The sequence below is a fragment of the Gobio gobio genome, assembly GCF_949357685.1.
Source record: "Gobio gobio genome assembly, chromosome: 5".
Taxonomy (NCBI): Eukaryota; Metazoa; Chordata; class Actinopteri; order Cypriniformes; family Gobionidae; genus Gobio; species Gobio gobio.
This window is the reverse complement of record NC_137101.1, coordinates 55,822,934-55,845,688: the sequence shown is the minus strand read 5'-3', so window position 1 is coordinate 55,845,688 and position 22,755 is coordinate 55,822,934. Positions and strand designations below refer to the sequence as shown.

The 22,755-nt window shown below is 41.8% G+C and overlaps 1 protein-coding gene across 1 annotated transcript; it reads left to right on the top strand.

Annotated features, from left to right (window-relative positions):
• The first annotated feature begins 12,606 nt into the window (after positions 1-12,606).
• On the top strand, positions 12,607-19,864 carry LOC307126151 (uncharacterized protein). The gene is made up of 2 exons (XM_079816552.1): positions 12,607-12,691; positions 13,048-19,864. Exon 2 carries the CDS (start codon positions 13,239-13,241, stop codon positions 19,251-19,253), a length of 6,015 nt encoding a protein of 2,004 aa, XP_079672678.1. The 5' UTR covers positions 12,607-12,691; positions 13,048-13,238; the 3' UTR covers positions 19,254-19,864.
• The last annotated feature ends 2,891 nt before the right edge of the window (positions 19,865-22,755 follow it).

Below are 22,755 nucleotides of genomic sequence, written 5' to 3'. Positions count from 1 at the left end.
ATAGTTACATGTTTGCTACCGAAATAAGCCAATTAAAGCCATTTGTGTGGTGTGCCTTATGTTCATAGTTAAGTGTTAGTCTAATGTCAACATGCTGTTTATAGGAGACGTTTGCTAGCAATGGTCTTTAATTAACATTTCATTCATTTGTGTGCAGCCTACATTACAGTAACTGTCCTGGTTTAAGTGCAGCATTAATGCAATTGGTCAAATCGGTATCGTTTTGAGCAAATTAATTGCATTCCCGCTGAAAAACAAGTGTTATAGAGCGAAAATATTGGCAATAAATAGTGTTGCAAGCCTTCTTATCAAAACCACCACACCAATGATCAACCTCTCCTCCATTTTGCTTGGGAACTAATGTGGTCGGAACCAAAGTTTACAGCACTGCGCTCTCTGGAATATCAAGCGGAGCACTTCTACATCTGATTGGTTGCCGCCAACCACCACTGGCGCTGTGAACGCACATAGAAACTGACTCTTGACGTTGAGTTACTTCAAATCAACTAATTTGATCTTTAAGGAATGTATGTGTGTGAGAGTAGAATATGTATGTACAGTATGTGTGTGAAATGGAGAATGTATGTGTGTGTGAGTACCAGAATGAATTATGGCTTGTACGGCCCCTCATAGAGAGTTGTGTTCTCGCCGGCCACTCATCGCCTGTACAAGCGTCTCCATGACATTGAGGAAGGCTTGATTGAATGCAGCCGTTTGAGTATTTTCCTCCGCCCTTAAGGCCACTTCCTGTTCCCTCGCTAGCCGGGCCTCATCGATTGACATCTGCAAATGGCGCTCCCTCTGTGCCCGGTTCAGCTCCTGCTGTTGAATATCAGCCTCCTGCATCTCTCTTAAAGCAGCAATATGCTCCTGATGCTGCAGGCTCCTTTTCTTCTTGCCTGGACAAAAGTGAAGAAAAATGTGAAATGTGAGTTGTTGTTTTTTACTGTGATTAACAATTTTTGAGAATACAACAAAGCTAACGTGATCATAATATCAATTAATTTATGAAAGAACTGTACATTAACATCCCTTAAATGATTTACGGTATGAACTAATCACATAGTTACAGTAATAAACTAGCAATGAAGTGTTTATGGTTGGTAACCGGAATTCATATACATTAGGGATGGAACGGTATGAATTTCATACCACGATTATAGTGACCAAAATTATCACACTTATCAATATTATCACGGTTTTGTTCAAATTAGATGAAAGTGTTTAAAAAGAACTGATGCACACAGTTTTATATTTGAAAATCAACAAATAAAAAAGCAGCTCTATGCACTTTTTTAAGCAAGATTGTATTCTGTGGCATTTCCTTCCTTATAATGACCGTCGTCAATAGTAACGCATTATAACAGCACACATCCACGTTTTACAACCGTCGTCAATAGCAACGCATTATAGCACAGCGCACATTCACGCATCACAACAGACATGCTCTCGTTTCATTCAGATGCAACTTATGGTCTTGTGTCTCCGTTTGTGATTGTATTGAAAATGAAATCAGAGGACTTTAATATTAATACTACTATAATATTGTTGTGATCATCTTGTCTGGGCGATTGTTTTGTACACTGACTGTACAAAATGGATTTATAAATAGGTAAGATTTAAAACATTAATCTCAATTCAATATGTCCCCGTAATTATTTATGTGGTAAAGAAAATCTGTGTAATAAGTGTACAATGAATATACATTATTATCCTTTAAATGTCACCCTTATTAGTCTTGTTTGAACTTTTTTATTCGTCTTTGGCTCAAATCCACTTGCTGTGAACTTTTCTTTGTGGAAGCTTCACATTCATTTAAAGTGAGTGAGATAAAATATTTCAACTCAAAACTTTTTGTCCAATTATTTCCCAGATGTAGTTTGGTATTAAGGTTAAGATAACTTGCCTTGCGTTCGCTATACAACAGTTGGTGATGGTCACGAAAACGACACGGAAGATTTGAAGTGTTTGCAGTATTGCAGTGATTTTCTTTTTGCATGTTCTGCAGACAGGGTGACCATGTTTGATTAATTTTCCCTCAGGACTTTTGTAAAAGCCAAAATATGACAGATTTGGTCCTCTTAGAAGGCTGAACAATATCCCGAGCGCTGTCACTGCCTTCTGTCATTTCTTCTCGCTCAAAAAGCAATGCTCTGCGCTGCGCCTGCACCAGACTGACGATGGCTGGACAGGATTTACGAGTTTTCAAAATCACGATAAATCATGTTTTGTCCCATATTTCATCTGTACTAAAATGTCTTTATTGCTGGTGATAGAGCAGTCACCAGTCTTCTGTCATGTGAGAATTGCCTAATCAAAAGTAGCCAAGCTCATCATACAACAAAATTACCATCCAATCACAATTAGTTATCAATAAATGTGCATTTAGTGAAGGCGGCCTGTCAAAAAAGATTGAATGACACAACAGAAGCGCTCTCTCTGACACGGGCGATTGTGAAAACAGTTCTCTTTGAGCCTAAATTATCAAATACACAGTTTTCAAAATGCCCATCATGTGGAGTAGGCCTATCTCTGGTAAATATAGTCGGTATGGCTTAAGAGAATGTAAACCGTGGATGTGTGTCAGTGTATTAGATCCAAGCGTTTGGTCTTAAAGGGGCAGCAGCCTAAAATACCCGTCCTCCTAAATTTAATGATACTCCCCTTTACCCCTTGTGAATCAAACAAAAAAAATTGTGTATACATGTTAAATAAACATGCTGTACCTGAAAATGTTTTGCCCTATTGTAATTTGCTTTGATCTTTTTTATATAAAATAAATTATATATAGAAATAACCAAAACAACTATATCGGTATTGCAAAATAGGGGGAGGGGGGTGGGTGTGGTGGGGTTCGTCCCATATTCCACCATGAGAAATCTGGTCACACTACTTATAATGATATCATATGATATAAATATATAGACCTATAGTGATATGTCTTATGCTGATAGATCCTATATTATTTCAGGCATTCAAATCGTCATGAGTAAAGCATTAGGTAAGCCTAGTCTAGATGAATTGTAACCGTGAGTGTTTTAGTCATATTTCATACCTGTGACCATGCGCTCTGGTTTCATGCTGGTGCTGGATGTTGCTGGTGTTGGTGGTTGTGCTGGTGGTGACGCTGCTAGCACCAGTTGGGAAGTTGAGCCGCCATTGCACGGAGAAAGTGCTAAAGAATCAATCGTAGACGATGAATTTGAAACAATAAGTTTGTACAATTAGTTTGTAAAAGTAGATGGTGAGTAAAGTGAAGATTTCAAGTGTAATATAGAGTTAACACACAACGTACCATCCTCCATCGTGTTCTCCAACAACGCTGTGGCCGAGTCCAGGGCAGCCTCCCTCCTGTTGCTCGCTGGTTTACTTCTGTAGATAGCGTCCATTTGGGCGAACCACTTCCACGTTCTTCTGTTTGAACCACTCCGGCTGTTGAGGTCCTTTATGGTTCTGTAGTTGCTTTTTAGTTTTTTTAACTTGTCCCTACACTGTTTGTAGGTCCGGTGGTAGCCTTGTGCGGCCAAGAGCTGAGCGACTTCCTGAAAAACTTTTTCATTCCGGGTCATCCCATCCAGCTCTCGCTGGATCCGCTCCTCGGCTACCAACGAGAGGAACGTCTGCACCTCGTCTACTGACCACGATACAGCCACGTTGTGTGTGACGGGCGTGCTTTGAGAATGACACCAACCTGTTTGTTCCTCAGTTTCTACATGTTTTACTCTGAATGTTTCTTCAATCTTCATGTCTTCACTCTTCTCTTTCTCTGTTTGTTCCTCAGTTTCTTCATGTTTCACTCTGAATGTTTCTTCAATCTTCATGTCTTCACTCTCCTCTTTCTTTCTTTGTTCCTCAGTTTCTTCATTTTTCAAACTGAATGTTTCTTCAATCTTCAGGTCTTCCTTCTTCACTTTAATAAACGCCATCTTTATAATAGTGTGTCACGTGGATCTCAGTCGCTTCACCAGTAGTGCTGCAGTCATCAAGTGTGACTGAAGCAGAGAAACATTGTGATTTTATACAGATTTCAAGGGGCTCCAACTATAGCCCTGATTATCATAGACATCAGGAAGAGTCACACCTTCATCCATTCATTCACACTTAACTCAGATATTGATTAGCATCAACAATCACACCAATTAAAGTCATGAGGCAGAAGCAGCAACAGCCATTAAAGACAAAAGGTCAAAAGCCTCACTTACCATGATTTTACATTTGTATTCCCACACACCTGAAGCGAAAGAGAGTTTTACTCTCAATGTTTCTTCAATCTTCAGGTCTTCCCTCTTCTCTTTAATAAACACCATCTTTATAATAGTGTGTCACATGGATCTCAGTCGCTTCAGCAGGAGTGCAGACCTGCCAACCTTGAAGAAACTTTATGAGTACTGAGATCTTTTATTTGAATTTGACATAAAATGTTGCTATTATATAAATAGCCTATTATTACTAATTGACATGTACATGTAATATTTAATCAAATTAAATATGAATTTTAATTAATAAAGAAAAATTTATATAATTTAACTAGGGCTGTCAAAAGATTAATCACGATTAATCGCATCCAAAATAAAAGTTTGTGTTTACATAATATATGTGTGTGTACTCTGTTAATTATTATTTATATATAAATACACACACAAGCATGTATATATTTAAGAAAAAAATATTAGTTTTATATATAAAACATTTATATATATTATAGATTGTATAAATGTATATACAGTATATACATGCAAATATTTCTTAAATATATACATGAATGTGTGTGTATTTATATATAAATAATAATTCACAGAATACACACACATATATTATGTAAACACAAACTTTTATTTTGGATGCGATTAATCGCGATTAATCTTTTGACAGCCCTAAATTTAACACAACTACACAAAACTACACAACTGTAGAGTAAAAACATTAATAAAAAACTGATTTTACATGCGTTTAAAAAAAAACGGACAAGATTGTGACAAAGTCACACTGTCTGGTGCCTCTAGACAACCCAATTGTTTGCATAAAGTTTAAGGTAAAAATAACTGCCATTCATTTACTAGTATCTTAATACTATGCAATTAGATCAAATGTTCATTCTTTACCTCACTTTTCATCTTCCCTGCATCAGAGGGCTTTGGTCTTTTTTGATACTGTATTGTAGGGTAGCCTATGGCAGACTATAATGCTAATTTATAATGTGTCATGTGAATTCGACCATCTGTCACAATCAGGTAACGTTTTGTCTACACCTGGTGCAAGTTAAGCACCCTCAAACGAAAGCAATGCTTTCTACATTGGATGTGGCAAGACGCGACGCAACACAACAGTTACGTTAATTAATTTTATACCAGCAGGCCTAACAAAATCATACAAGAAACTAATTATGGATCTTTGACATTACAGAAACGCCAACTCTATTAATTCACTGAAATTCACTGAAAGTCCACCGCGCAACTGTGCAACGTGCATGTTCACATTTTAATTATCCATCTGTGATGGGCAAAGTTTTTCGACTATTTTTCTTACCTTATTTTTTTGCTTTGGATGTTATTGAGCTTGGAAAAGTTTAGCTCTTGAGTTCTTCTGAACATCTCGTGCTGTCATTGCCCGATGACATCACTTCATAATCTGTCTATATTTTAAATGCCTATTTCCCGAGTGGTAGGCTACAATGACTGGCTGTTTTAAAATATAACTAATATCATAACAAAATAACCCGGTCAGTCGCATCGACGAGAAGTAGGCCTGCATACTGACAGCTGGGCTCATAGCTTGCAGGTTTGCTTAGTGCACTGTAACAATATTTAACAATGTATGTTTTCCATTTGATTGGTTCAACCGCCACCCGCCCAAATTTAATTAAAATATAATTTTTCGTCAAGTCATCCGCCCGATCCGCGGCTGTAACCGCCAACAGCGTATCTCTATGAGGCGGTTCAGCCATGGCATACAAGCCTGCAGTTATCCGGCCTGCCTGGCTTGCTTGAGGCACTGAATTTAAATGAACGCACGCGGTGCGGGCGCAAAGCATTTGGCTAGGAGGGGCATGTAAGTGGAGGGGTCAAATGAAGCGCTCTGATTGGCCGAAAGCTTTTCACTCCACTTACACGCTGTGGCTCAGCAGCAGAATCAACGTCATAGATTGCACTGAAACCGGCGAAATGCGAGATGCAACAAAATGCGTACATAGAGAGCAGCGAATCGTACAAGCGTACCAAAGGGTCAAAATGCGCGCCGAGTACGAAAAATGCGTACATGTTGGCTGGTCTGGTAGTGCTGCAGAGTAGTTTTTTTTTTTTACTATTGCTAGGACTCATTTCTCAATACTTAATACCATATTTTCAAAACTCTTCACACAGTTCTCTAAACAAGCTTTCAGCTTCACAGCAGTTAATTTGTGTCATTTGAAAGAAGTTGTGCATTTCGTGGCAAAGCAATGATAAAGGATCTACAGTTTAACTCACATAGACTGATGTTGTGTTCACGTGTTAAGAGTTTTGAAGTACAGGGCTGCCAACTCTCACGCATTGGCCGTGAGACAAACGCATTTGATTGGTTTCACACGCCACACCCCCGATTTCTCACGCTGAAGTGTCAACCCGGTCGGTCAAATGCCTGAAAGATGAGTTTATCTATAGATCTACCTGTTGAGCCACTCGTGATCGATTAGTTATGCTTTTGGTGAGGGGGTTCAAGATAAATGTGCAAATAAATACGTGTAGAGACCAAAAGCTATATACCGTTTTGGGTCCTGTAATGAGTGAAGCGTAGCGCTGTGACGCTCAGGGGTGTGTTTCCTGAAAGCGTTGCTATCTAACTATGGTCGCAAGTTCTGTTTCTATAAGCATAGTTAAACGAGTCTGTGTTTCCCGAAACATAGTTCCAACGAACGTTCACAAACAGCATCGCAAAGTTGAGTGGTTGGACTGAGAGCTCTCGACCTGTGGTTAGAAGCAGAGTTTCTTGTTTTCATGACATGTGGACTTAAATGTCCATGTTTAAACGAAACAATTTGTGACAAAAATAAACAGTCAAGCAATGCGCAGTGTTCACGCGAGCAGCTCATGACTGGCGTCTCGGTCTAGCGGTTCTGTTCAGATGCTGCGCTCCATCACTGCATGAGCTGTGAGTTTAAAGGTAGGGTAGGTAAGAATGATCTAAAACACTTTTGTCCAAATTTGTTTAAACTTTCTTTATATGTCAATACATAATTAAAATGTAAGTACTCTGAAAAAGAGAGTATAAAAATCGAGTGACTCTAGACTTTTTAATCTGCAATAAACACCGCTCATTATTTTCGTTCGGCCCGAAACTGAGAAAGTGATTGGCTTGGGCGACTGTCACTCTCTCTCGCTACCATGGCTACCACCGCTTTTGCTACAGGATCTGCCCACATGCGCCCCACTGTTGCCAAGTCGGGCTACTTCAGCACTGTTGCCGCGGCTGTTTTTCATGTCCGCAGGTTGAAGCGACCACAATTATGTGATATTTTGCCCCGGGATTTGAGAATTTTAGCAGGCAGCCCTACCAAAAAGGCACATATTTTACCCCCCAAATGCTTGTTTTGAGTAGCAATTGTTGTGAAAACCTGGCAACCCTGGCGCACCCGTTTGATTTTGAGGAGTTCACGAGGCTGTATTTCTGCTGGACAGGTAATCTTTCATTTTGATTATACATTTTTTTGGTTTATGTTTTCATGAAGCATGTATCACTAGCACACGTAGCTGCCTAATTTAGCTAACATAACATTACTTAGCATAAAGTTACAATGTTATACACTTAGCGAGCCATTAGTAGAGATGATAAATACTCAATATGCCTAGCTCAAGTTGATCGCTGTCGTGTTGAATTTCGCAAAATGTAACTTTAGATAACAAAATGCATGTGTAAAAGCTAGTACACCGCATCCAGGAACTTTTTTTAGAAATAAGTTAGCTTTAGCTCTGTCTAAAGTCTTTTAACATGTTCACCGGGAACTTTACCTGCACGTTTATTTCAGCCCTTGGTTTGTTTTTATATTCTCTACCAATGTTTATGTTGATGTTTTTATCTTGTATCTGTGTGTGTCGTAGACACTGTGTTGTGTGTGTATTTTAAACTTTACCAGTATCGGTATTCTAGCTTGATAGTGAGTACTAAAAGACATCTTATTTGTTTATATTCATAATGATAAAGTTAGATTTTTATTACACTTCTTCTCCGCTCGCCTCAGGTTAATAATGCGTCTGTCAGCTGAGCTGATCGCGGTCGGCGTGGCGCGTTCATGTGTTTTGGGGGCGTGGCTTTGGAAAGAGCCCAGAAGGGAGAAGGTGGAGTGAATGGAAATAATGAGCTGTCTTTAAAACAGTCGTGAGAGGTCTACAGACACTCAATTTTCATACTTTCTTTTTCAGAGTACTTACATTTTAATTATGTATTGATATATAAAGAAAGTTTAAACAAATTTGGAAAAAAAGTTTTTTAACCAAATCCTACCTACCCTACCTTTAACACGCATCTTTAGACTAATCCTGACTCCTGAGTATTTCATTTAAGTTGCATACATTTTGTTCTTCCACTGATGTTAAATTTGTATCCATTTTGCACTTTGACAGCGAGTTTGAGATATAGGATATATTTGAGTATTGTGTGTAATGATTCTGACAGTTTTTGCCATTGAAATGACTGGAAAAAAAGTGTCCAAAAACCCTGAATTCACCCCATACTCTTTGAAATCATAATTACATTGCATTATGTTGCTTGAAACCCCAAATATTATAACATTCTTCATTAACAATTATTCACATATTTGTAACAATCTCATTGTAAGAAAAAGAAAAAAGTGGTTTTAATGTAGCTACTTTTTGATAGTAACTTGTAGTGTAGCTACTTTTTCAAAAGGGTAGTTTTTACTACTTAACGTAATTTTTACTACAACACTGTTTTTTTTTAAAGATCAGCCACAGCAAAAAAGCTGCACAACAGACAGAAGAGCAACAGACAGGACAGACAGATGTTTTCCTTTTTCTTCCCTGTAAAAGTATGCTGTAGGCTGATGTATTATCAATTTTTTATATTTAGACAAAATCATGCCTCTACATAGTGCTTTAAAATTGTGTGTGTGTGTGTGTGTGTGTGTGTGTGTGTGTCTATAGGATATACTGTAAATACAAAGTGTCATATAGATGCATTTTGTCTTAATACAGAATTAATTATCAACCTTTAATTCAAGAAAAACAAAAAACAATACTACCCCATTCAAATGCTGATGCAGAGAGTGTTTTCTGTGATGTATGTGTGTGTATATATAGCTATTATTATATTATTATTATTATTATTATTTATTTATTTATTTATTTTTTGCTATTTTTGCTCTGTACGCAGCAAAATTTTTGTTGGCCCCTACGTTTTTTTAAAAGTTGGCAGCTCTGTAAGTATTGAGAAATGTGTCCCAGTAAAAAACTTTAAAACATATATCTACTTTTCTAGCTGACTATGACAGCCGAGGTCATTGAGGTCACCCAGGCCTGACCAATTCACAAATTCAAAAGCATTTATTGGCCTGTGTTAGAGTATAATTGCTGTGGAAATGTGAATGTATGCAGAGCAGCCTACCAACTCTGTGCTGAATCTGATACGGCTGATGAAACTGCAAACTGTTCTTCAGTGAACATTTTCTTCAATTGATTATACTTCGGACTCCTGTTCTCCGTTCCAGTTTGTTTTTATTATGCCCTTCACTTGCTAACTTCCCTCCGTCTGGTTCACTTGGACGTGCGTTATTGCTTACGTTTCATGAGCGCCCACGACTGGAGGAACCTTTGCAATGGACTGAACTGGAACGCCCTGATCACTTGGAATCTACACTAGACCCTTTTCATAGTTGGGTTAACTATTATAGTTATAAATATTTTTTTGAGTGTCCATTTGCTCGCATAGCAAAAGAAAAATGCCACAATAGTGATTTCACAACTTTCAAAAAGAGGGAAAAAATAGAGTGAGATTGATAACGGCAGGCAAAAGAGAGAAATATGTAAATTTTTACCATCACTCCCATAGACTCTGTATTATAAACAACCTCATAGCAGCGGGAACTTGTTTTTGTAATTTGATGCAAAAGTAATAAAATACAAATTATTAGTGTTATAAATGTACATACATTTAAAAAAAAATGAGAATACAAAAACGTTGCAGGATTTACAATATTGATGACCGTTAAAACGCACCATCACAGTCTGTGAAAAGGGAGTTGATTTTTTTCCCTTACGAAATTGTTTAATGCAGAATTCTATATGTATATACAGTAGGTGTTTTTCAAAACGCTTCAACTGATCCAGAATGCAGCAGCACGTCTGATCTTCAACGAGCCCAAAAGGGCCCATATCACACCACTCTTCATCTCTCTGCACTGGCTACCACTCGCTGCTCGCATCAAGTTCAAGGAGCTCACTTACAGATCCACCACGAGCTCCGCTCCTGCATACTTTGACTCGCTCCTATGAGTCTACACCCCCACCAGAAGCCTTCGCTCAGCTAAGGAGAGACGGCTTGTGGTACCATCACAGAGAGGCAGAAAATCCCTCTCCAGAACATTCACATTCACCGTTCCCTGCTGGTGGAACGATCTTCCCACCTCCATCTGAATTGCAGAATCACTGACAACATTTAATAGACAGCTTAAAACTCACCTCTTCTGCGAGTGTAGCAAGTGGCTGATTTGTAATGACTACGCCACCCCGAAAACGGGGAAATTATCCAAAAAGAACACGCAAATAAGCTCCACTTGGAAAGGGCAAGAGGCGTGAGTTTCCGTTTAAACAGATATCTTTATTAAAGTTAAAAAGAGTTTACAAAATTTAAAATCACAGCATTTAATTGTTGTAGTCAAATAAAAAAAAAGAAAACAAAATTAACCAATGCAAAGGGAGGCTGAGGCTTCCTTTATGAGAAGCGGGCTAGTATGGTACACCCAGTGCACAAAAGAAATCTCACCAATCAAAATCACATCCACAAAGAATCACTGCAAATAATGACCAGAAATAGTGACACAGCAATAAATGACAACCCGTATTAAAGTGAAGCCTGTGTAACCCAACACCAGCCCGCTCCCAAGGAACACTCAGCTCCTGCAAAACACACAAAGAAAAGAATTACATTAGAAGACAAACAAACCAGAATCAAAATACTGAACAAATATAAACAAAACGTACAATACTCAAATTAGCCAAATGTAAAAGTATTAATTAAAGAAGGCAGCGTATACTGTCACAGCAGCAAAGATCAAACTCAGAACTGATCACGGCTCAAGATTTCAATATCACCGAGATCATTGATACCGCATAGCGGTAATCACTCCAATTAATAGTGACTGTTAACAAAACAGTCAAAATCACAAAAGGAACTGAGAGTTGGTGACAGTAATACAAAATAACTCAATACAAATAACAAAAACAAATTAAACCAACCAAAATAACGACCACAACAAAAAGAAACAAATATCCAGCCCACTTAGCCACTGGACTAGAAGTGTCTGATGACCCAAAGCAGCAGCGCGGCCCAGAGCGCGGATTGGAGAGAGAGAGAGAGAGGAGAGCAGAGCAGGCGCAATGCCTTAACGAGGACCCTAAACGTAAACATGTATTACACTTTCAACTTAAAACATACACGATTTACAAGGGAGAAACAAACTACTCACCTTATTAGACGATGGGACACTCACAACCCCACACACACACACACACACACGTCATACTGTAGCTCCTTTAGTTGGTGGGTGAACAGCTGGTGCACCGATCTGTCGACTGTGCTGTCCGGACGCGCAGGTGGGCACCCTGTAAACACACCGCGCTAAAACGCATAACTTACAGGAAACTTAAACCAAACTTCTCACAACACCGAATGTACCACATTAAAACGTACCTGAGGGTAAGCAGTACACCACGCACACACAAAACTCTGGCGGATCAACGTCACACTAAAGTAAAGATCGCATGATATCACTCATAGCATTCAACTCTAACAACAAAGCTACATTGCTACAAACACATACCTCTGCGATCCACAACAGTGCGAGGAAAAAGGGGCGGGCTTTCGACCAAGACGCACTCCAGGGGGGCATGAACAACAAACTTATATACAAAGCAAAGAGGTACCCAATTGGCCACATACTTAATGATGGTGAAGTTTCAAAAACGTCACAAGCATCACTACACGAGCACTTAACCTCATCTTAAAATTTTTCTTTTCCTTCTATTTTCTTCTACTCCTTCCCTGTCCTAGCATGTGATCCTCTGGGTAATGTCCAAAACTTCAGGCACTTTTTATGTTTCGTTGCCTCTTCATGACGGATCGCTTCTTGTACTCCTGAGTTGTAAGTTGCTTTGGAAAAAAACGTCTGCTAAATGCACAAATGTAAATTTAAACGAATCTCTTTCGCTTCAGGTGTGTGGGAATACAAATGTAAAATCATGGTAAGTGAGGCTTTTGACCTTTTGTCTTTAATGGCTGTTGCTGCTTCTGCCTCATGACTTTAATTGGTGTGATTGTTGATGCTAATCAATATCTGAGTTAAGTGTTGTACGAAAGACTGTCTTAGGAACCAAAGTTGTTGTCACACGGATAGATAAGAGTGTTACACGCAGGAAGTCAATGTGGTGAATGTTCATCTCTTCACGCTTGTTTAAGCTTCTGTTTAATGCGTTTATGCCTTGATGTAAGTACATCTGCTTATGTATGTTTATTGGATATGTTATTGATGTCCCGCGATCATTCTGTGGTTATCATCGGTGAGTTTTGAGCGCCGTAGCGGCCGTAATTTGCCGCGAGAGAAAGACGCTAATCAGTATTAGCATTGTCAGTATTCTAAACTGCTTCACCAATGTGTTTATACTAATAATGCATCATTGCTCGGTTTATTATGACTATTTGCATTGATAATACTGTCATTACTGTTAGAGATGCAGACCTGAGTGTTTAATCCTTGTTTATTGTATTTGTTTGTCTATAATGCCAGTGCGTAAATTATTATCAGAATAATATTGTAATTATATTTCTTTATTGTTCCTTTAGACCATTAATACAGATGGCAAACCAAAGACTGTTAATAAATACATCTTTGTGAGGAATCTATTCTCCGACTCTTGATTCTCTGACCGGAATCGTGTCCATATTTGGCCGCCTCAATCAGCATATTATAAAGTAGCACGCCTTCGCTACAAAAGTGGTCCTTCGAGCCGGATTGAGAGCAAGATCGAACCAATATGGACAAAGCGGAAAGTGACCTATCAGAGACAATGTCCAGATCTCGACGCAAGATTAATCTGCCTACACATCTGGATGATTACGAGGTTGGCTACCATCCTGCTGGTGACCCTTCTCCAAAAGCTTCCTCTCAATGTCCTAGTCATCCCCAAAGCAGCTCGAGGAAAACGTCACGCAGTGGTGCCAGCTCTCAATCCAAGACAAGTAGGCGTTCCGTTACATCCGATGGCGTTTACATCCCACCAGAGCTTTCTAGCGTCCAGACTGCTATGTTGGAGGAGAAGATCAAACAAAGACAGTATGACAGTCTACGACAGCAGGTAGAAGAGGACTCATTGATTGATCTGGAATATCAGAGACTGCAGACACAAGCTAAAGAGGCTCAGCGAATGCAAGAGGAAGCGATAGCCGCGAAGAAGGCTCTGTTGAGGAAACTAGAATTACAGCGCAAGCTTCAAGATGCAGAGTCTGAACTCGAAGTAGCTAAGCTTGTATCCTCTATGCTTTCTGAAGACTCTAGAGCAACCACTCCAGTTCCTACAGACTCTGGTTCTCCAAACGCTCCACAGCTTGCAGCACGGAGCCAGGCTTGTTCACCACAGCTCATGCCTTCCGAACCTCAGCAGCCCTCCTTCCAGTCACCCGCTGTGACATCAACGCTTTTGCCCTGTCTTACGGCACTGCCTGATCCTGAGGTCACTGCAGCGTCACCTAGACCACCACAAGCATTCTTACCGTCAGTCCCTAATGTAGCACCAAGGGCTTCTACTGCGGTTCCAGTACACCGTGTGTCATTAGCATCGAATGTGGCCTCTCAGTCGGCAGTAGAGTTCACCATCCCGACCTCCGCTGCTTACTCCATGAGCAGCAACATGCAGCGTGTGACACAGCAGCCTGTTACTGCCACATTACCTACCCTTCGCTACAGGCTACAACAAACAGCCACAACGCCGGTGACCACACTTCCAGGTCTGTCGCAGTTCCCTGTCTTCAGTCACCAAGCATCAACGACAACACGTCATGCTCCTGATTACGTTAAAGTATCTGAGCCTTCCCCCTCAATTGCCTACTCACCTCAACTGAGTCCAGAGATTCTGCTCGCATCAGCATATGGCATTCCACGACCCATGTTACCAGTCTTTGCGAGTGGTGCTGAGAGTGACTTTGCTTTGTTTAAGTTAGCATTGGACAATTTGTTGAGTAAGCACCATCATATCAGTGAACAGTATAAATATCATGTTCTCTTGAGTCATTTGGAACTTCCTAGTGCTCATCAGCTCGCTAAATCCTTCATGTATCATCCCCAGCCTTACACTGCTGCTCTGCATGCACTTCAGGATAAGTATGGACAACCAAGACAGCTTGTTCAGTCTGAGTTGGGTGCCATCTTGAGTACCCCACCTCTTAAGCTGGGTGATGCCAATGCCTTTGACTCATTCGCCTTGTCAGTACAGTCTTTAGTGGGTATGCTGAGTACACTTGAAGGTCAGAATGGGTACGAGCTTTTGTGTGGCTCACATGTAGACCGTCTCTTGAGTAAACTGCCACCAGCTTATCGCGACAGTTTTGTCGAATACTGCCTAAATCGGGGTATTCTCCAGACTGGCACCGACAAGACTTACACACTACCTGATTTCGCAGACTGGCTCCAGATTAAATCCCAAGCAAAACGAATTTCGAGCAGAGCTGCAGCTATGTTCCAAAGTGAAGCTCTGAAGCCCCCTGGTAGAGCTAGAATACCACCTCATCCAAGACAGCCAAGGCCAGTTCTTCTGACACGTGAGAGTGTAGCTAGGACTTCTGAGCCGACATCCCCTAAATCCAGCTCCAAGCCCAAGCCATACTGTCCACATTGTGACAACCGGGATCACTACCTTAACGCTTGTGAGGCGTTTAAGAAGTTGACTACCTCTCGGATCGTATCTTGGATTAAGGATGGTAAACGATGTTGGAGATGTGGAAGGTCACATGCTGTAGAGTCTTGTAACCTCAAACGTCCATGTAGAATCTGTAAAGAGCTACATCTTACAGTTCTACACGATTCTATCAAAGACACCACCAGTGCTGTCCTCACTGTTAGCCTCCCATCGACCCGAGTTTACTTGGACAGACCGAACCGTACACCCAGAGTCATGCTGAAGGTCGTCAAGGTCCTCCTGCACAATGGACATCACACGATGGAGGCATATGCGGTTCTTGATGATGGATCAGAGAGAACACTCGTGCTTTCCCCAGTCGTGCAGCAGCTCAAGCTTTTCTGTACTCCAGAGTTACTTCATTTACAGACTGTTCAGCAATCTCATGCAGAACTTAACGGTTCGTCCGTTTCCTTTGAGGTTTCAGCGGTCACCAAACCCATGCAGAGGTTCACTATTTCCAATGCCTTTACTGCGCCCGGTTTGAGTCTTGCAGATCATAACTACCCAGTGGCTGCACTCCAACGAGCATATCGTCATCTGAGAGATCTTCCTCTTCTTCCTGTTGACAGAGTCAAACCACTACTCCTAATTGGTTCTGACATGCCGCACCTCTTAACGCCGATACAGCCTGTATGCAGAGGACCAGACGGAGGTCCAATAGCCATCAGAACACAGCTGGGATGGTCTCTTCAGGGTCCAATGAGCCCCAAGCAGCCCTCACGGTGTTATCAGCAGTGCCTTAATATCAACACCACTCCACTTCATGATGATTTGATTCGGCACGTCGAACGTCTCTGGCAGCTAGACACCTTCCCATACAATGAGAAGATGGTCACCAGGTCCAAGCAAGACAAAGACGCTCTTGCTATGCTCCAAAACGCCACCACCAGTGTAAACGTAGATGGTGTTCAACGTTATGCCACACCATTGCTCCGACGCATGCCCATGACAATATTCCATACCGACAAGAACGCTGTTCTTCCTTGTCTTCGCAGTACAGAGCGCAGATTGGCACGAGATCCAGAACTAGCAAAAGCCTACTGCACTGAAATCCGCAAGTTGGAATCTGCTGGGTATGTAGCCAAAATAACCACAGAAGAAGCACACAATACCTCAGAGTCCTGGTTTATCCCGCACCATATTGTGCAACATAATGGCAAGAACAGGATCGTCTTTAACTGTTCATTCCAACACCAGGGCCAGTCATTGAACAGTCAGCTGCTTCCTGGGCCGATGCTGGGATCCTCGCTGTTAGGTGTGCTCCTGCGGTTCCGACAACACACAGTGGCTGTGAGTGGGGACATAAAAGCCATGTTCCATCAGGTACGCTTGTTGCCCAGGGACAAACCATTGTTACGGTTTCTTTGGAGGAACATGAGCAGAGACCAGGAGCCTGAGATATATGAATGGCAGCTGCTTCCGTTTGGAACTACATGCAGCCCGTGTTGCGTCATTTACGCCCTCCAGCGCAGTGCTCAAATCCAGCAGAACGACCAGGCCAGTCTGGTTAACATAGTGGAGAATTCCTTCTATGTTGATAACTGCCTGTACAGCACTTCAAACGCTGATGAAGCTAAGGAGGTAGTTGATGGACTTCGTCAATTACTGTCTGAGGGAGGCTTCGACCTGAGACAGTGGGCCTGCAACGTACCCTCTGTCATCGAACACCTTCCCGCCGAAGCAAGGTCTGCTAACAGTGAACTGAGGTTGACAAAAGCTCGTACAGACCTACAAGAACCCACTCTGGGCCTACGGTGGGACTGTCTCAATGACACCCTAGGTTATAACTTGCGATCAACCGAGTCCCTAGAGCCTACTATGAGGAACGTATACAAAACCGTGGCCAGCCAGTACGACCCACTGGGGTACATCATCCCGTTCACCACCCGGGCTAAGGTTCTCATCCAAGACCTCTGGAAGCAGAATTTGGGCTGGGACGATCCAATAAACCCTTTACAGCTAAGAGAGAAGTGGCTAGCATGGATACGAGAGATTCCTAATCTCCTTCAGATGCACTTTCCTCGACCTTATGCCCCGGCCTGTGCTGATTACCCGAGTGTCATCCGGGAACTCCACGTATTTTGCGATGCATCAGAAAGAGCGTATGGCTCAGTGGCCTATTTGCGTACTACTGATGATCAAGGTCATGTTCATGTCGCCTTTGTTCTGGCCAGATCCAGAGTGGCTCCCAGAAAAAGCCTCTCTATGCCTCGTTTGGAGCTGAGTGCAGCCCTGACTGGCGCCCAGCTAGCCAAAGTGATTCAGACTGAGTTGTCTCTTAATCTTCATACCGTCACCCTCTGGTCTGACTCCACAACCGTGTTGAACTGGATCACCTCGGAGTCCTGTCGTTATAAGGTATTTGTAGGGACACGCATAGCAGAGATCCAGACCCTCACAGACACTGCTGAATGGCGGTACATCGATTCAGCTCATAACCCTGCTGATCACATCACAAGAGGCCTGACACTGACCCAGATCGCAGGACCCCACCAGTGGAGTTCAGGACCAGACTTTCTCTTTCAACCTTCTGACCAATGGCCATCTACACCCGTCACTGAGGTAGAATCGGAGATCAGTGAGTTGAGGAAAACTGCATTCATCGGCACTGTCAAAGTCTCCAATCATTTACCTGTGGACCCTGATCAATTCCACACATGGCAAGAGCTTGTTGAGGCCACTGTCAGGTCCCTACACGGGGCGGCTACTGCAGACGATGACTCTTCTCTGCAAGCGGATGACTATGTTGAAGCAGAGAAACTTATCCTGGCCCAAGCTCAACAGGACTCATTCCCATTAGAAGTCCAAGCTCTGAAGACTGGACAGCTGATTTCAGCTACTAGCCGTTTGGCATCCCTTGCACCGGAGTATGATAAGGACACAGGTCTTATCAGAGTAGGGGGACGGTTACGAAGAGCGAGTGACCTTGACCTTGATGCCATTCATCCTATACTGTTGGATCCTGGTCATTCTACAACAAAGCTGTTAATTAAGGAGATTGACCGTCGACTTCTGCATCCTGGTTCTGAAAGGGTGTTAGCGGAATTGCGTCGCCAGTATTGGATACTTCGGGGCAGGGAAGCCATCCGTAAGCAACAACGCAAATGCCAAGATTGTCAGTTCTGGCGAGCCAAGCCTGAAGTTCCCCAAATGGCCGATCTTCCATCTTGCAGGCTGCAACTTCACCAGCCGCCATTCTATTCTACTGGGGTAGATTGCTTCGGCCCCCTTTCAGTTAAAGTTGGTCGTCGCCACGAAAAAAGATGGGGCATCCTTTACAAGTGCATGACAACTCGATGTGTGCACCTTGATCTGTTAGACCATCTTGACACTGATGCATTCCTGCTGTCTCTGCGTTCCTTTATAGCAAGACGAGGTAAGCCCATGGAATTGCTCTGTGACAATGGTACCAACTTTGTAGGAGGAGGCCGAGAACTACGTGACACTTTTGATGCCATGGCACCCAAGCTTCAAGAACTGCTTGCTCCACAGAAGATCAGATTCCGTCACATTCCACCTAATGCTCCTCATTTCGGAGGAACCTGGGAGCGTGAAGTCAAATCTGTAAAGGCTGCACTTCGGGTCATCCTGCGAGAGCAAACAGTGCCAGAGCCAGTGCTACGGACTTTATTCGCGGAGGTTGAGGGTATTCTAAATGCCAAGCCTCTCGGCTATGTATCTTCCGACATAGCAGACGTTGACCCAGTGACTCCGAATCTGCTCCTTATGGGCCGTCGTGATTCCTCTCTACCTCAAGTCTTTTTCGACTCTTCCAATATGCTAGGAAGACGCAGATGGAGACACAGTCAGGTGTTGGCGGATCAGTTCTGGACTGCCTTTATCCGGGATTACCTCCCAAGTTTACAGGACCGGCATAAATGGCGAAAGGATGGCAAAGAGTTAACTGTGGGCAAAGTGGTTCTCATTGTTGATCCCCAACTTCCTCGTGCCCTCTGGCCTGTGGGCACAGTGACTGAGACGTTGGCTGGACCTGACGGGAAAGTTCGCACTGCTCGTGTCAGTGTTAATGGAAAATCCTACACCCGCCCAGTGGTTAGGCTGATTCCACTTCCTCACTTTGAGGAAGAGTCTTAGACACTAGACAGACTTTCTTGGTGTTTACAATTATCCCGTCAGATAATTGGGGGCGGCTGTGTACGAAAGACTGTCTTAGGAACCAAAGTTGTTGTCACACGGATAGATAAGAGTGTTACACGCAGGAAGTCAATGTGGTGAATGTTCATCTCTTCACGCTTGTTTAAGCTTCTGTTTAATGCGTTTATGCCTTGATGTAAGTACATCTGCTTATGTATGTTTATTGGATATGTTATTGATGTCCCGCGATCATTCTGTGGTTATCATCGGTGAGTTTTGAGCGCCGTAGCGGCCGTAATTTGCCGCGAGAGAAAGACGCTAATCAGTATTAGCATTGTCAGTATTCTAAACTGCTTCACCAATGTGTTTATACTAATAATGCATCATTGCTCGGTTTATTATGACTATTTGCATTGATAATACTGTCATTACTGTTAGAGATGCAGACCTGAGTGTTTAATCCTTGTTTATTGTATTTGTTTGTCTATAATGCCAGTGCGTAAATTATTATCAGAATAATATTGTAATTATATTTCTTTATTGTTCCTTTAGACCATTAATACAGATGGCAAACCAAAGACTGTTAATAAATACATCTTTGTGAGGAATCTATTCTCCGACTCTTGATTCTCTGACCGGAATCGTGTCCATATTTGGCCGCCTCAATCAGCATATTATAAAGTAGCACGCCTTCGCTACAAGTGTGAATGAATGGATGAAGGTGCGACTCTTCCTGATGTCTATGATAATCAGGGCTATAGTTGTGCTGATTGGATTAGAGCTGTTCCTATAACTGCTCACATCCTTTGTATGCGTTTGTGTACTTTATCTTCACCTGTAAGGACGGCCCCCTGAAATCTGTATAAAAACACAATGTTTCTCTGCTTTAGTCACACTTGATGACTGCAGCACTACTGGTGAAGCGACTGAGATCCATCTGACACACTATTATAAAGATGGCGTTTATTAAAGTGAAGAGGGAAGACGTGAAGATTGAAGAAACATTCAGAGTCAAACATGAAGACGTGAAGGTTGAAGAAACATTCAGAGTGAAAGATGAAGAAACTGAGGAACAAACAGGTTGGTTTCATTCTCAAAGCTGAACTCAGTCATTTGATCATTATTAAAATGTCCAGCTCTACAGAAATGATTGATATTTTGAAGAATGTCATACGAGTCTCATAATTAAAGTGGTTTTATTTGACATGGAGCGGGTCAGACATGTTGAGATCACATGACCAGCAAAAACTACACTGCCTGTTGTAAAAACATGTTTTTATACCTGATCATAAATGGCATAAATAGAAGCAAATGTTCATTTAATCAAGCAATAAATGACTCAAAAACCGCCGACTATATCAAGTGTGTCAGCTAGAGAAAAGCTTAATTCGAGTTACTGCTGCTGTCTGCATTTGTGCTCCATTTAAAGGCCTTGATGAGCAAATAAAACAGCCCGTAACTTTATAATGAACTGGTTTGAAATCTCAATGGATCTTTTGTAACAAGTGTATTTTATCTCTAATATTCTTAATTTCTCTTCAGAAAAAAGCACAATAACAACTACAATCAACAGAAGAACGTATGTCATACCTCAAGGTAAGCAGCTAATACATGAAATATTAATAAACATACAATCATAACTCATATAGTGAACACAGCATAAAGCAGCATTTCTTCTCTCTCGCAGGTCTTCAGGTCTGCTTCCTCACAGACTCGATGTGTCGGGATATTGAGGACTACTTCCCAAATGCTCAATGCTGGGTTCATCCAGACACAACTCTCGTGAGATCCGCTCAACAACACATAAAACACTTTGAGAAACTACACCACTACACAATAGTGATTCTCCACATAGGAACAAACGACATCGCGAGTGGAGCGCCTGCGTCGACTGTCGTCCAGCGAATGAAAACTCTCATAGGCAGAATCTCACTGGTCAATCCACACGTTCTGTATTTCACGATCAGTGCTATTTTACCACGAGTGAACGACGACTCCACAATGAAAACTACAATCAAACAATGCAACAGCTTGATTCAACACTGGACTTCACAAACAAGAAATATTCTATTTCTGAACACTACAAAAACATTTCTCAAAAATGGAAGAATAATCCAAAACCTATACAAAGACGACGGACTTCACCTCAGTCAGGAAGGAAAACACAAACTTTTAACATACTTTCAGCGTTTCCTCTGGCATTTTTGCCAGTTTTCATCAAGTGCAAAACATATAAAACATCTCTCCTGAAAACTTGACTTGTTCAATATTTCTGTGAAGCAATATAATACATTTAACTTAACAAAACCTCACACATCTTCCCGAACTTCATCTATACCTGCACAAAAACGACAACAAAATGATGAGTGTGTAGCACATAGATTTAGCCTTTATCGTTGTTTAAACTTGTGTATTTTGAAGTTTCAATTGGTTACTTTCAACAATAATGTTATGAACGTCAACTGTACACATGATATGACCATAATAAAACTATATTGTGATTCTGACTGGAGTTCTGGGTGTTTTAAATCTTGACCTGAATCACATTCTTCACAGATATACAGTGTTGGGAATAACGGCGTTATAGATAAACGGCGTTACTAACGGAATTATTTTTTTCAGTAACGAGTAATCAAACGAATTACTGTTTCTCCCGTTACAACGTTGTTAGCGTTACTGAGAATAAAATGCGGCGTTACTATAATTGAGCTCACTGAAGCGGTTTTCATCCGAACAGGCTCTCTGTCAGTTGGACCTGCAACGTGTGTGTGGTTGTGTGTGTGTGTGTGTGTGTGTGTGTGTGCGGGCGTGCATGCCATGCGTGTTGAGGGGTGGGTGGGGTGGTGCACATAACTGATGATGATTGGTGGGTGGGAGACAAGGTTGAAGCTTGGAACATACTCTGCAAGAACAAAGAAATTTGTTCGTTTTCTCGAGGTGGCAAGAACAAGAACAAAGTTCGTTCTGGCCAGGACATTCCATACTTCACGAGAAAAGCAGGTGCCGAACATCTCCGTTTCTCTGCATTAACCCCGCTCACTTTAAAATTCTGACCTGAAAAAGTTCTGCTCAGACGATGTGTCGAGAACGAGCTGCGAGAACTCCCAAACCAAGGCTCCGAGAACAAAATGACGTAATTTTGTTCTCGCAGCCCTGGGAGCGAGAACTTTTTTCTCTGTTCTTGCGGAGTATGTTGCGGCCTTGAGGTTGATAGGTTGAGTTCACACACACACACGCATATGCAAAGTCACACACGACCAGGAGGAGTCAGAGCGATGGCAAGTCCAACGACTTCAAAGGTAGCTTTTGCAAACTGGAAGTATAAGCGCTACTTTTCCCTCGTTGAGGTGAAAGGTAAGAATGTTTATGTAACATGCAACATATGCCCAGGAAGAAAGAGTCTCTCCATGCCGGTGTCCAGTCATTCTAATCTAATGAAGCGCCTCACATCATCACATGCCGCCACAAAATGAGTGGCTAAAAACCCAGGTGATAGCGTGAG

What these genes read in the sequence shown, in the direction of transcription:
- LOC307126151 (XM_079816552.1), top strand. Translation starts at nt 13,239, where the DNA reads ATGGACAAAGCGGAAAGTGACCTATCAGAGACAATGTCCAGATCTCGA.